The sequence below is a fragment of the Lactuca serriola genome, chromosome 2 (genome assembly GCF_051521515.1).
Source record: "Lactuca serriola cultivar US96UC23 chromosome 2, Lser_US96UC23_V15, whole genome shotgun sequence".
Classification (NCBI taxonomy): domain Eukaryota; kingdom Viridiplantae; phylum Streptophyta; class Magnoliopsida; order Asterales; family Asteraceae; genus Lactuca; species Lactuca serriola.
In genome coordinates, this window is record NC_136409.1 from 150,482,622 (window position 1) to 150,498,305 (window position 15,684).

A 15,684-nucleotide genomic window follows, 5' to 3' on the forward strand; every position below is an offset into this window, starting at 1 on the left:
GTCCAAATATATTCCAAGTGAGAATCAACTTTATCTATCAACACACCCAAATCCATGAAAACACCACTATAACTTTTCGGTATTACACCAAAATATGCATCCATTGAAATAATAAGAATATATAAAACATTAGCATAAGAGTTTTAACCACCAATAACTATATTACACCGGTCATCACATCTGTTTATTTAGGACATCACTATTACGATTATAAAAGGCAATTTGAACCTGACATACTATACGATAATCAAACAAATAAAGAGCCATAAAAATGTTTTTACTTGTCAAATAATTTTTTTTTCCTAACAAATGTCGTTTCCTAATTACATGCACATATACACCATCAAAAGTATATATATAATATAATATAATATCCATTTAACGACGTAAATCTTTTGCTTATTGTTTTTCCCTATACCAAAATACTACCCTTTTCATCATTGTCAAGTAGCGCTCATTGCTGAGATTTTTTCAGTTCTTCCACCTTCATTTCAGTTGCCTTTAATGCTTTCCCATATATGCTTATCAACTGCAACAAGTCAACAATCAATTGTCAACTATCTGTCATTTTCTCAGATATTTTTTTAAACATCATTTTATATACCTCGTCAACTTCACCAGATGTAATTATAAATGGTGGTGACATCATGATGATGTCACCCGAAATACGTACTAACATCCCATGTTTCTGACACTCTGCTCCAAAGTACGCACCTACCCCTAGTAAATCCAAACATTAACAACATTACATAACATTGTAAGGGATTCAATAGTAATTTATTAACATTAGAAAACTAAACTAAACATTCTTACCCCATTCAGGAGGAAAGGGAGTGTCCCGTGATTTATTATCCGCAAATTCTGTCGCCAAAATTAATCCCGTTCCCCTTATCTACAAAATTAATAAAAACATTTGTATTTTTTCTACATTTTATAAATTATAATAACCAAAATCATATAATGATTATGGCATATAGCATACCTCTCCAATTATAGGACTTGAGGAAAAGGATTTTAAACCCTCTTGAAACTTTGGTGCCACCTTATTTACTGTATCAACAATGTTTCTCTCCCTGAAAATATATAAAATGTGAGAAACATTTATTGTATGATAATAATAATTATTATTATTATTATTATTATTATTATTGTTTTGAAGATGTGAAGTAAGAAAGTACTGGTAAATTTTGAGGGCTTCTAATGCAACAGCACAAGCTACAGGATGTCCAGAATAGGTGAATCCATGAGAAAGTACACCTAAGGAATATAAAAACGTTGGAAAATGTAATTCCAGACAATGATGGGAATCACCGATTCCGACGGAATAAGGTTTTGGATTTTACCGAGTTTATTGCTTTGAGAAGATATGACATCTGCAACTTCTGTGCTAACAAGAACAGCTCCAATAGGCATATATGCAGAGGAAAGAGCCTGAAATTTTTTGGCTTTTTTTATTGTATCTAAGTTTAATTGTTTTTATTTATATAATGTTTTAGTGATTATAATTATACCTTTGCTATGGAGACAAGATCAGGTTTAATCTTGTACTTATCACATCCAAACATAGTTCCAATTCTTCCAAATGCACAGATTACCTGTAAATTACAATTGCAAAATGTTATTACTTATTACAACTCAACAAAATAAAAATATAAAGTTAAAAAATTTAAAAATTACCACTTTACCTCATCAGCTATGAATAAAATATCATATTTTTTAACAACAGCCTGGACCTGCATAATTGTTAAAAAGATATAACACATGTGAGAGTGAGTCATTGCTTACATTAACTATAACACAGGGGCAAATCTGTAAATTTATAAAAACCCAACCTTCTCAAAATAACCTTCAGGTGGAGGTATCACACCTCCTGCTCCCATAACTGGTTCTGCAATAAATGCAGCAATCTGAAATAATAAAAATATAAATAATAATTTTTAAAAAAATGTGATATCATTAAAAATAACCACCAATGATATTTGAATAACAGATATATCTTTTCAAATTACCGTTTCTGGTCCCTCTTTGAGAATTAGATTTTCCAAATTGGTTGCTAATCTTGTGGAAAACTGATCCTCTGTTTCACCTATATTTAATTTATCCAACTCATAAATGATTAAGTAGATAAAAAGAAAAGTAAATAAAATGATAAATTTATAGAAAAAGAAAAACCTGGAAGATGGTATCTCCAATAATGGGGACAATCAGTATGCAAAACAAATGGAGTAGGCAGATCAAATTTCTGATGCAATGCTGGAAGACTTTAAAATAATAATAAAAAAAATTAAAAAATTGACAATAATAAACAATAAAGATTTTAAATATTTAGTAGAAGATAGAAAAAGATTACCCAGAAAGACTAGCGGATATGAGAGTTGACCCATGGTATCTATAAAATACATAAAATCAAATTTAAAAAAAAAAAATGAATCTTTTTGGAAGAAATAAAAGCATATGATAAAAATTTTGAGAAATAATATTACGATTTAGATCTAGCAATGAATTTCTTCTTGTTTGGCCTTCCAAGTGCATTGTTATAATACCATACAAGTTTCACCTAAAAAAAATATAAAATGTTTGAGAGAAGTAAAAAATTTATAAAACTATGAATCAACTTATACACACCATAAGCAAACCTGAGTGTCATTAGCTTCAGAGCCACTGTTTGTGAAAAAGACTTTCTTCATTTTACTTGCTGTAAACATTTCAAGAAGCTCTTTTGCAAGATCCTAAATATAATACAAAAAAGAAAGCAGATTTAACTTTTAATATACTCAAATTATTCCACTTTATTAAATAATTAAATTTCTAAATACCAGAGAGGGTTTTGTGGTACGATTCCAAAAGGAGTGGTAGAAAGGTAACGTATTTAGCTGTTTAGTTGCAGCATCAACAAGCCTTGATTCACTCCCCCCTAAATGTTTCAAAAAGAAATATAAAAAATAAATATTTTTCGGAGAATGTTTAATCTATAAAAGGGTTTTGTGTATGTATACCTAAAGCTGTGCACCATAAACCAGCAAGAGAATCAAGATACTTTTTCCCATTAATGTCATACACATATGAACCCTATCATAACAAGAATCAAACCTTTTTCACAATAGGTATATATAGATTATAGAATATACAAAATTCAATAGTTTTAAATGTTAATAATATTCTTTACCTCAGACTTGTGTATTACCAAGGGATGCAAATCATCAGTCTGCCATCCAGCAGTGAAAGGAGCCAACATGTCATGTCCCTTATACCTGATATTCGAATAGAAAAAATAACTTTTTTTTAAAGAAAATGCAATATTTTGAAGCATAGTGTTAAAGATGCATTGCTATAACATAATACCCTTTATGATCAACTGCAGAATCAGCAGTTTGTACAGCTTCTGTACTAGTCCACCTCACCAGGACACTTCTAGAACCTCCAACATTTTTTGTGTATGAACAAATCTATACATGAAAAAAAAAAATTGTGCATAAGATTTCTAATATATTTTATTCTGAAAACATGTTTTTAGCTAAAAAAAACCTTTTATTAAAGAAATTTGAGTAAGATAATCATAATTAGATTAAGTTGCATTCAAAGGAATATTGTGTATTATTCATTTGAAAAAGAACAACAAAATCAGCAGATCATAAAAGGGTAAGGTGCTCCAGACATGAATCTTATGCTCCATTCCTTATACTCGTTTCTAAAATTTCAATTATCCATATCGTAATTGTCTTCTTTACTTAGGTTACTGGACCACAATCAAATCACCTTATCTTCTACCACAGTAGAAACGGTATCCAACAAATTTTATAATTAACATAACTAATAAGATCTCAATCATCTGAAACATATCCTCTAGTCCTAGTAGGATGGAGAATATCAACCCTAGCCGATATCAGATTAGTAATAGCGATAGCAGAATACTAATGTTAACAAGGACCATGTACAGTTCAATAAGCTATATATTCGATTCTAACTCGTGTAATAAACTGATTCCGATTCCGATTCCGATTCCGATTCAGTGCATGAATGGGAGGAACAACTAATAAGAGGACCTGACCTGTGATGACGCCCTTCGAAACAGATTATTCATCTTCTCCTATATTTTAGTGAAAAAGCTCCAAGATTCGAGTGAATGTTTTCAACAGCAGTATATGATTTCCCTTTTATACGCCGTTGAAAGAGACAGTGAGGGAGTCGACTTAAAATAAAAAGGAGAGTATGTCGACCGTGCAGTGAGATGCGGTGTTCATAGCTGGCTTTTAATAATCGAAATTGGATAAAGATCGGATCGTAGATACGTTTTTGATATATTCTTATTTGTTTGAGCTTTTTATAAGAAGATAATTACTTAAATAATTAGAAGATAGACAGGTTGATTAAAAAAATACATTACAGATTTCAAAAAAATACATTACAGATTTCATAGAAAACATTGGATAATTACAAATTTGGTCTATTTTCTTTAGGAATGTAATGAGTCGAGCTAGTCGTGAGTTAGTCGAGCTCGGATCCATAAATGCTTGAACCAAGCCGAGCTTTAACGAGTCCGAGCCCAAGTTCGAGTCTAGAATAAAGCTTAGTTAGTTAACGAGCCCGATCTTGAGCCGTCGAATAAGATCTCGTTTAAGCTCGCGAGCCTTAACGGACTTTTGTATAATATAAATTCTACAACTTTATTTTATATATTATTATTAATTAATAATTACCATACAAAAGTTACATGAGTACTCTTGGGCTTGGGCTTTGTCGTATAGTGTAGTTTTTACCATAACCCTATTTTACCCCGATAAATACTTCTCTTTCTCTCACTAACGATCATACTCCACTCTCCATTTTGTTCATATGGCTACACATCTTTGTTTAACACCATGTTAGATTTGTTTTTTTTGGTGTTCATTTTATCCATTTTTATTGATGTTGTCTCTATATTGATGGCATTAACCTCGATCGCCCTGCAAAAATGCACATGAAGGCATTAACCTCAATGGCGAGGTGGATCGTCATATTGGACAGAGCACCTCTGCAGTATGGAAGGAATTTGTTGAAGTGACTCTTCCTAATGGCAAGGTAAAACTTGAATGTGTTCATTGCAAGAAGCAATTGGCTAAAGTTAGATCTGGCACTACAACAACATATAGACGGCACTTGGATATCTACCCAAAATGTAAAGCTTACCAAAGAAGAAATGGATACTGAAGTTGTACAACCTGCTATGAAATCAACCTAGGCGACGGTATAATACAGTACCCATTGTTTAACTTATAAATTTTTAATCATCTACTAACCATCAATATTTTAATGCATATACCTTTTCAATGGAGGATTTGGTGCTATATTGGTATTGTGATTTTAAAGTTGGACAAAGCTTACCAAGGAAGAAATGGCTACTAAAGTTGTACAACCTACTATGAAATCAACCTAGGCGACGGTATAATACAGTACACATTGTTTTGTTGGATTAGTGTCTAAGCCCGTAACTATATTTGGTAAGTACTTGACCCGGTTCTACATGGTCCTTTTGGGTCGCCTTCATCATAGCAACTTGACAGGGTAATTTATAGAGAGAGAGATAGGTTATTGTGGTTTATTAATATATTATAAGAATAATATATTAAAGGAGAAATCATATTGTTTGATTAATATTAGTCATAGATTAATTAGGAATTAATTTGGTGACTAAAAGAGATTAATTGAAGAAAGGGGACTTAAACTATCAATTGTGTGATAGTTGTATTTTGGGTTGGGAAACCTAATGGATTAAGGGGTGAACGAAATTATGATGGGAGCCCATCATATTTTCGTCCATTGCCTTATTCCAGAAAGTTCCATGGGCTGCTTAATGTTTAAGTTGTCCATTAGGGTTTTGACTGAAATCCTAGCTTCTCACTGTAACACCCAAAGTTTTGAAGGCCAAGAAAGGAAAGAAAACCTTGATGTTAAGGGGCGACTCGGCGAGTCCAAGGAGGAACTCGGCGAGTCCAAGCGGGATCCGGGTCGAGGAGTAAGTGACCGACTCGGCGAGTCGGCCAAGGTGACTCGGCGAGTCTGGTCTGTGCGTGGAAAACCGTAAATTCGGGACTTGGAGCCTATATAAACGTCTTAATCTTCTTCCTAGGGTTCCTTACTGCCTCTTAAGCCCTGGATATCAAACCCTAGCCGTCATATCCTCTTTTTGAGCCATTTATTGCCTTCAAGAGTGCATTAAGCTTGGAGAAAGAAGAAGAATCTTGAGAGTGCAAGAAAGGGGCTGTAGATCCGGGATTGGGAAGACATTTCTGAGCTTTTGGAGGTATAAACTAGTTCCTGGACCCTTTTTGCATCTAGATTTATGTGTGGTTGTTGGGGCTCTTTAGCCATAATGATATTATTTTGAGTTAGGAGCCGGATTTGGAGTTGCTACTTCAGATCCAAGTGTGTTATGGACTGGAGAAGCATAAAGTATCAGCCCTTGAGTCGATTTTGAAGCCCCTTGGCCTTAAACCCTAGTTTATGGTGGATTGTGCCTAGATCTCCTTCTCTACACGTAAAGTTTGCAACTTTACGTGGGGGATAGGCTTGGGAAGGGTAGATCTACAGTTTGGAGTCCATGCATGACTCGAAAGTCCTCTGCATGTATGTAGATCTGAATGGACTCGGCGAGTCCTTCTAGTGGACTCAGCGAGTAGCTTGAAGATGAGGAGGAACTCGACGAGTAGGATGAACAGCTCGTCGAGTCGGATGAAGATGGGCATGAACTCGACAAGTTGGATGAACAACTTGTAGCCCCAAACCCGTCGAGTTAAGACTCGAGTCAGCGAGTCGAGCAAGGACTCAGTGAGTTGGTCAGGACAGGATTCGGGAATCAGTAGACTCGGCGAGTCATGTCGCGATGGAAGGACCCTGAGTATGTGAACTCGGCGAGTCAGTAAGTGGATTCGGCGAGTAGGGTTGACCTGGAAGGGTTGACTTTGACCAGGACTTTGACTTGACCAGAGTTAACTTGGTTGTCTGTCAGGGGTCAGTTTGACTCAATGTTGTATTGATATTGGTAGCTCGAGGAGCTGGTGGAGCAGCAGTTCAGAGTCAGTGGTCAGGTAGCGGTCAAAGGGATTAGCAGCAGCAGTTCAGCAGTATCAGGTGAGTTTCCCTGTGTATGAATGGGTCTACAGCCATAATACCGACCCATGTAGTTATGAGTAGAAGACCCAGGGGTTAGCCCTAGGCCCAGTATGCTAGTATGATATTCGGGACGAGGTCCAATGATAGAGGGCGGGTGCCCAAGGAATGGTTTAAATGATAGTTTATACTTGTTGTCTGTGTGATACTTGTATGTGCCTGGTAGGGAGGTAAGTGTGGGTGAGGTCCCGTATCTCACCAATAGCAGAGTGTGGATGGTGTTCCACATCTCAGTAGCAGCAGAGTAGGGGCGAGGCCCAAGTCAGGAAAGGAGTGAGTGTGGGTTGGGCCCGTATCTCACTACCAGTAGGAGCATGGACGGGGTTCTGTGACTCATCAGTAGCAGGTCAGGGGCGGGGCCCAGAGATAGGCGAGGCCTTAGGACAAGATCCGTTAGTATGTGTTTAGCTTATGTGAGATGTTTATGTGCTATTATATGTTAGTGGGCGAGGCCTACGTGAAACAGATCTGTATCCGAGCGGGGATCGAAGCCAGGCGGGGCCTGGAGCGGCGGGGCCGTTGTAGCGGGCGAGGCCCGAGGTAGGGGGCGAGGCCCAGGATAGCGGGTGCGGCCCAGTATGTGCAGTATGTGGTTATGCATGGTATATGGTAGGGTGGGGAACTCACTAAGCTTCGTGCTTACGGTTTTCAGTTTTGGTTTCAGGTACTTCCGGTAGCAGATGATGGAGCTCGGGATGATCGCATGGCACACACCATAACTTAGACAGCCTGGGAATGTTTACTCTGATAACGAATATGTATTTTGGAAACTAATACTTTGTTTATGTTTGAAAACGATGAATTTGCTTAACGTAATGTTTTATTAAATGAAATTTTTAGTCTTGAATTTTGGGACGTTACAAGTTGGTATCAGAGCCTTGGTTTGAGGGATTCGGACATGCTCTCGAGCGTGTCTAAACTCAAACTGAGGGATTGGTATAGAAGTTTTCAAAATAAAAAGACAGTTTTGTAAAAAGAGAATTTTGGGAAAGAAAACAGTTTTAGAAAGGCAAAATTAATTCAGAAAGAAAAGAACTTTGAAAAGAGAAAAAGGGTGTGGTGCATGCAATCAACCGAGCTCAAGTAAGTACCCCAAAATACCCATACAAGTTTATGTTATGATTATCAGTTGATAGAACAGTATGCTAGATTAGGACTAAGGATCTAGGAATGATGCCTTATGTGCCTATTATATGTGTTTGAGCTGCATGATAGTGCTGATTAGACAGTAGTAGGATAGCCTGTTTAGGTTATGCCTGAGTTTATGAGTTTGTGTTGCATGTTAGTTCAGATTCTTGTTGTTTGGATATGATTGCTTGAGTATGTTGTGGTTAGATTTTCCCCTTGTCCGAATGCTGCTTGCTTTGTGCATTGTGGGATTTTGAGTGATGGGAGTTAGCCATTAGGTGGATACGTCACGTCACATGTGATTAGGGTTGAATAATCTCAGAGTGCTAGATTTGGCCCTATTGCGCAGCTCTTGTTTGAGTCCAACCGTTGTAGGGACGAGTCTTTTACTTGAAGGATTATCTGAGCCTCGTCACATGTGATGGTATCCAGGTGATGGCTAATTGGCATCACAAGGAGACCTTCAGCAGCTGAGGACTGTTTGAGTTGAGTCAGAGGTTTCCCTAGGGTAAGCCTAGGATGAGATAGTGCTGGGAGCAGTAGTAGTGGATAAGGGACCTGGTGGAGTCAAAGCAATTCCTGAGGAAAGTACGGATAGATGTGGAAGGTAGTATGGGCCCGTACTACTGAAAGCAGAAGATCCGTACTTGATTCGGGAAGGGCCAAGACAAGACCGGGAACCTAGTAGGGGGTGTGTTCGGTCTCGCAGCAGTGATGAGTTTTCTGATAGTGGTTGTGTTATATGTTTCAGCATGGTGACGTTGCGAGAGAGACCAGCGGGCGGATCAGGCGCCGGAGAGGGATCAGGCTTGGGTTCAGGGGTCGAGCAGCTCGAGGAGCGGATGAGAGAGTTGATATCAGCTGAGGTTACGTGCAGTATTCTAGCTCAGACTCCTGTGATCTTTGGCACGGTCAAGGAGGGTATACTGGAGATCTTGGATGAGAGGCTGGGAGCCTTCCGTACAGAGATGATGGCTCTGTTAGGAGCGCGTACCTTGACATTTCGAGAGTTCAGGGCTTGCGGGGCACCAGATTATCATGGGGCCAGGGACCCCATTGCTAGCAGCAGATGGTTGGCTGATGTTGCCAACGCTTTTCGTACGAGCAAGTGTCCCGGGGGGGACAAGGTTAGACTCGCCTCCTGTCTTCTGAAGGACAGAGCGAGGGATTGGTGGGAGGAGATTGGTCATGCTTTGGGGGATGATGCCGCGTTGGACGCGATGACTTGGAGCAATATCTCGGCCAGGTTCAGGGCGGAGTTTTCGCCGATTATTGAGGTGCAGCAGCTGGCACGAGAGTTTCAGGATTTGACGCAGACTACTGAGACTGTGGCGGAGATCACCGCCAAGTTCAGGGAGATGGCTCTTCTTGTACCGCAGTATGTCGCGGATGAGGAGATGAAGAAGGCTCGGTACCATGAGATGTTGAGGGATGACATCAGGGAGTTCGTGAGCAGATCCAGCTGTAAGACGCTGGAAGATATGATTTCTCGGGCTAGAGAAAGGGAAATTGATTTGGAGCAAATCCGGAAGAGGAAGCCGGATGAGGTTCAGGTTGCTGCGGGTTCGGGCAAAAGGCCCAAGGGATCGGATTCGAGATCGAGGGATCATCAGGACCGCAGTCGGTGCGGAAAGTGTGGCAGGGCGCACGGGGGCGCGTGCAGGAGTGGTAGCGGTGGTGAGTCTGGCTGTTTCAAGTGCGGTCGGACTGGTCATTTCAGCAGGGATTGTACTGTTACCGCCGCGCAGGGATCAAACTTGATATGTTTTCACTGCAACCAGCGGGGCCACAAGAAGGCCCAGTGTCCCAGTTTGTTTTCAGCAGGACGGGTGATGGCACCCGCCCCTGCAACTTTGAGGATCACGGATGGCTGTCAGGGCCGGGTAGAGGCACCTGCGGTGGGGAGCAGGGCTTTTCAGATGACGACCTTGGAGACGCGAGCAACGCCGGACGTTGCAGGTATGCAATTTCCCATTTTCAGTTCTTTTATTTGTGCATGATTTTATTGTTATGGTTCTGCATCATTATTGGTAAAAGTATTTTATTTTGAGTGGTCGATTGTGATCGAGTTATATGCCATCTGCATACCTTGGATATTTGTATGGTAGTTAGGGTATGTGCCCTAATGAAGAAGGTTTCGAAGGATGCAGTAACTGTAGCATGCTTGGGAGAGATTTGGTATGTCTCGCTAGTTCGGAGTGGTACAGTGATTGTGATGGATTGGCTAAATCCCTAGCTATGGCGGGCTTGGGTTCCTCAGTAGATGGGTTATGGAATGGTAGCCAAGATCGGGATCTCTTTTGAGTATTGAGCAACAAGGGGTAAGCAGGATCGAAGTGGGGGAGAATCCTCCGGGTGTGCCCAGAGAGGAGCACGCAGACCCAGAATGAGTACGTGACCTCCGAGAGGGAAGAAAAGTAGTTCAGCGTTTGATGGATTGAGGATTTCAGGGTTGGGAGTTTGAGAAACCCCCCATCAGCTAGTGCGTGTGAGGGTAATGGTTAGTTATGGTTGAGAATTCAGGTTGTGGATCGCCCGTAGGACTCGAGGGAGTCGGAATGAGGATCTTGAGAGCTAATGGCACATGGGTGCCTTCGTACTAGCAGTCAGCAATGGATGGTGATGTAAGACTATGGGTAAGCCGTAGCATTCCTTAGTAGTTTTGTTAGCGGAGTTGGGGCGAGGCCCTTATCTCCTAGTGATCAGATAGGGATCAGGAATGGGTAGTGGATGAGAATGATATGGAGTTTACCTGTATAGCCCTAGAGAGGTGAGACCTTGGGAGAGGCCGCTCCAGGATATAGTTGGGTGAGACCCGTGGGCGAGGCCCGTAGGAGATTAGCAGTGTAGATGAGACCTGGGAGCAGGGTTGCTCAGTAGTATGGTTGGGTGAGACCCGTGGGCGAGGCCCGAGCGAGCGTGATTAGACTAGTGGGAAAAGAAGGATGGAGGCGGGTGGGACCCGTGGGCGAGGCCCGTGAGTTTTAGCAGCACAGGTGGGACCTGGTAGGGACCTTAGTGTCAAGTTAGGGGATCGAGAATCCCAGGTTTGTAGTGCCTGAATGGCAGAGTAGATTGAGCAGTTATAGGTGATCGAAGTTCTTTGGAAGTCGCTGGGAGCGACTAGTGGTGGTGTTGGGACTAGCTACCGGTAGGAACCGGTAATCCAGTCATTGATAGGTTGGTAGGGACCAAGGTGGTCTCAGTTCATCCGGAAGTCAGAAAAGGAACAACAGAATTGTCAGGCAGTGGCAGTGCGAGCATGCAGCGCATAGTGGAATTCAGTTAGTTGATCGTGGGGTGCTCTGTACCAAACCATAGTAGAAAGATAACCAAGTCACCCTTCACTGGCACCATTGAGAGGGGTGAGTGTATATTGGATCTCATACACACCGATGTGTGTGGGCCCTTTAGATCAACCACAAGGGATGCGAGCCGCTTCTACGTAACTTTTACTGATGATTTTAGTAGATATGGGTATATTTACTTAATCAAGCATAAGTCAGAAACCTTTGAAAAGTTCAAAGAGTTTAAACAAGAAGTGGAGAATCAGTTAGGCAGGAAAATCAAGATGCTTCGATCCGATGGAGGAGGAGAGTACCTATGTCTTGAATTCCACGACTATCTTAAGGAATGCGTAATTGTTTCGCAATTGACGCCACTTAGGAAACCGCAGTTGAACGGTGTAGCTGAGAGGCGTAATCGAACCTTGTTAGACATGGTTCATTCCATGATGAGTCATGCTTCACTACCTATCTTATTTTGGGGGTATGCCTTAGAGACTGCCGCCCATATCCTTAACTTAGTCCCTACGAAGAACGTTACCAAAACACTTCACGAGATGTGGACAGGGAAGGCTCCCTCGTTAGCACATATCAAGGCTTGGGGTTGCGAGGCTTTCGTAAGACGAGAGACTCGAAAAAAGTTTGAACCTCGTAGTGAGCGGTGTATTTTCATCGGCTACCCGCAGAAGTCTTTTGGATATCTCTTCTATAGACCAAGTGACAATGTTGTCTTCATTGCGAGGAGAGGGGTTTTCCGAGAGCGAGAACTCATAAGCCAAGGGGACAATGGGAGGTAAATCGATCTTGAAGAGATTCAAGATTCGAGCGATGAGGGAACCTCTAATACTGGTGCTCAACCTGAGGAGGACACTCTAGTTGAACCGATTGACGAGTCCTTACCTCTTAGACGTTCCGGTAGAGTTAGGGTTCAACCCCAGTTTTATGGTTTTCATATTACAACCGAAGGGAATAAGTTCATTAGTGATAGTACACTAGTGAATCTGGACGAACCTAACAACTACAAGGAAGCCATGGCAGGCCCGGAGTCTGCAAAGTGGAAAGGGGCAATTGACAGCGAGATTCAGTCCATGTATGACAACCAACTTTGGAATTTGGTTGACCATGTGCCCAGACGTAAGACGGTCGGGTGCAAGTGGATCTTCAAGAAGAAGACCGACATGGATGAGAATGTGCACACATACAAGGCGTGATTGGTCGCGAAGGGTTTTACTCAAACTCCCAGAGTTGATTATGATGAAACCTTCTCACTGGTTGCTGAGATAAAATCTATTAGGGTGATGTTGGCCATTGCTGCATTTCATGATTATGAAATGTGGCAGATGGATGTCAAAAACGCTTTCCTTAATGGGAAGTTAGCTGAGGATGTTTACATGGATCAGCCAAAGGGTTTTGTCAATGCAAAGCATCAAAAGTCCATTTATGGACTTAACCAAGCGTGTCGCAGATGGAATATTTGTTTTGACGAGAAAGTCAAAGAGTTTGGTTTTCTACGAAGTGAAGATGAATCATGTGTATATGTCAAAGCCAGTGGGAGTATTGTTAGCTTCCTCGTATTGTATGTCGATGACATACTACTCATAGGTTACGACATCCCGACACTACAGGAGTTTAAGTCCTGGTTCGGGAAGTGCTTCGCTATGAAGGACCTCGGAGAGGCTTCCTATATTTTGGGAATAAGGATAGTGAGAGACGGAAGTAAGAGAGACTAATAGGACTTAGTCAGAATACTTACTTGGACAAGGTAATAAAACGTTTTAGTATGGAGAATTCAAAGAAGGGGGAGTTACCGATCCAAAGTAATGCCAAGTTGAGTAAGACTCAATGCCCGAATACCGAAGTCAAGATAGCATAAATGAGGCGAGTACCATACGCTTCCGCAGTTGGCTCGATTATGTATGTTATGACTTTTACTCGCCCTGATATGGCCTTTGTTTTGAGCATGGTCAACAGATATCAAGGGAACCCTGGCAAAGCGCATTGGACCGCAGTAAAAAACTTTCTTAAGTACCTTCGGAGGACCAAGGAATGGTTTCTAGTCCTCGGTGGGAGTGATGAATTAAAGGTGTGAGGGTACAGTGACACCAATTTTCAGACCAACAGGGACAACTACCGTTCGCAGTTGGGCTGGGTCTTTACCCTTAATGGAGGAGCAGTGACTTGGAAAAGTTCCAAGCAAGAGACCGTAGCTGATTCAACGTGCGAATCAGAGTACATTGTAGCGAGCGAAGCGTCAAACGAGGCAATAAGGTTGAAGAACTTCATTGGAGACCTTGGAGTTGTGCCAGCCATAAAAGAGCCCATGGAAATTTTTTGTGATAATGAAAGAGCGATTGCCTTGACCAAGGAACCGAGGGATCACAATAGATCTCGACATATCGACAGAAAATATCACTTTATTCAACATCGGGTGGAAGAGGGACTCCTCGTAGTAAAGAGGGTATTGTCAGAGGATAACCCAACATATTCTCTTACAAAGGGACTGAGCAGGGTTAAGCACTTGCAGCATGCTAGGAGCATCGGGCTGAAGGACGATATTAGTTTATATTAGATAGTTTAGAAACGTGTAATAGATAAGTTGTAATTAACATTTGATGATTAAATAAAAGAGTATTATTTATTATTAATGTTACTATCTTATGTTAATTGTTTAACTATTGTTCCATTTTACATGTTTTGACTTCCTGAATAATAAGAATTATTTGAACCGTCCACGGTTGTTCATATGTTGGAAGTAAGTATGAATGAAGACTGTCATGAATTGGTGTGTAGATTGTCTAAAATGTATTAGGCATAGCAAAGGTTTGCTACAACGTTCATGAGTGTTTTTGAGTTTGATTTGAGCATTGGAATAAACCTGCGCTTGCTGGAATCACTTCATGGAATTTATCTCGAGTGATCGCAAGACGATAATATCATATGGTCTTAAAACCTAGATATATAGTTTATTGTTTGCTAATTAGTTGTTCATTGATAATGCGTAAACGCATCAGTAACTTGATGTTATAAAACGCATTGTTGTGTATAATTTGATTAGTGGATAGTAATTACATATAAGTCGAAGTTTATCTGTTCCTTTTATCCGGAGAGGATAAAAGCGATATCAGGGCCCCTCGATGATTTGGTTTGACTTATTTGTTGGGCCCGGTCAGGACTGGATTGATGTTTTCAATTAAGTTCTATGTCAAATGAACCAGAGATCAAGAAATAAACTGCTGGACAATAAGTATGACCATGTTCCATGTAATTGTCCGCACGATATCTAGAACGGGGGACTATACGATCCCTTATCTAAAGGACAAGTTACTGATAAGATCAGAGTTCAACAACGTTTTTGAGAGCTACGATTGCTAATGGATTGTGTTTACATTTGTAGTTACTAGACTTATCCAAGTGGGAGACTGTTGGATTAGTTTCTAAGCCCGTAACTATATTTGGTAAGTATTTGACCCGGTTGTGCATGGTCCTTTTAGGTTACCTTCACCATAGCAACTTGACAGGGTAATTTATAGAGGGAGAGGTTATTGTGGTTTATTAATATATTATAAGAATAATATATTAAAGGATAAATCATATTGTTTGATTAATATTAGTCATAGATTAATTATGAATTAATTTGGTGACTAAAAGAGATTAATTTGGTGTTGACTGAATTCCTAGCTGCTTACAGTATAAATAAGACCCCCAGGCTACAGAAATCGACCACTGCTTCTCTAAGAACCCTAGAGTCGATTTAGTGTGCATCCTCCATCTCTCAAATACTACCCTCTTGCTAGTTGGTGTTTGTAAGCCATTAGAGGAGTTACACTTGTGACTCTAAGCATCAAAGACAAGAAGATTCAAGCAAGAAACAAGAGGTAATCTTCTAGATCTGTTTTGGTCATTACAATTTCAAATTGTTATCACTAGATCTAGGGTTAGATATTCTTGGATGAATGCATATATAATAGAGAACCCTAGATCCAAGCATTAGGGTTTGCATATGCACATAGGAATGTTCTTATGGCTCAAACCCATCATGTTTAACTTATAAATTTTTAATCATCTACTAACCATCACTATTTTAATGCATATACCTTTTCAAAAGGAGGATTTGGTGCTATATTGG

The 15,684-nt window shown here is 40.4% G+C and overlaps 1 protein-coding gene across 1 annotated transcript; it reads right to left on the minus strand.

Annotated features, from left to right (window-relative positions):
- Positions 1–247: 247 nt before the first annotated feature.
- On the minus strand, positions 248–4,217 carry LOC145087001 (gamma aminobutyrate transaminase 1, mitochondrial-like). The gene is made up of 19 exons (XM_079024889.1): positions 4,049–4,217; positions 3,343–3,446; positions 3,167–3,251; positions 2,997–3,069; positions 2,817–2,914; positions 2,637–2,729; positions 2,484–2,557; positions 2,351–2,389; positions 2,173–2,261; positions 2,010–2,086; positions 1,833–1,907; positions 1,686–1,733; positions 1,512–1,595; positions 1,344–1,431; positions 1,179–1,257; positions 983–1,073; positions 814–892; positions 605–720; positions 248–529 (listed from the first exon to the last, which is right to left on the minus strand). The coding sequence occupies exons 1-19, from the start codon at positions 4,079–4,081 to the stop codon at positions 455–457; spliced, it is 1,500 nt and encodes a 499-aa protein (XP_078881015.1). The 5' UTR covers positions 4,082–4,217; the 3' UTR covers positions 248–454.
- Between the last annotated feature and the right edge of the window lie 11,467 nt (positions 4,218–15,684).

What these genes read in the sequence shown, in the direction of transcription:
- LOC145087001 (XM_079024889.1), bottom strand. Translation starts at nt 4,081, where the DNA reads ATGAATAATCTGTTTCGAAGGGCGTCATCACAG. An exon ending in TTTTATTCATAGCTGATGAG is followed by an intron (nt 1,596 to 1,685) that starts GTAAAGTGGTAA and finishes TGTAATTTACAG; the next exon opens with GTAATCTGTGCATTTGGAAG. An exon ending in TTCTCAAAGCAATAAACTCG is followed by an intron (nt 1,258 to 1,343) that starts GTAAAATCCAAA and finishes TATATTCCTTAG; the next exon opens with GTGTACTTTCTCATGGATTC.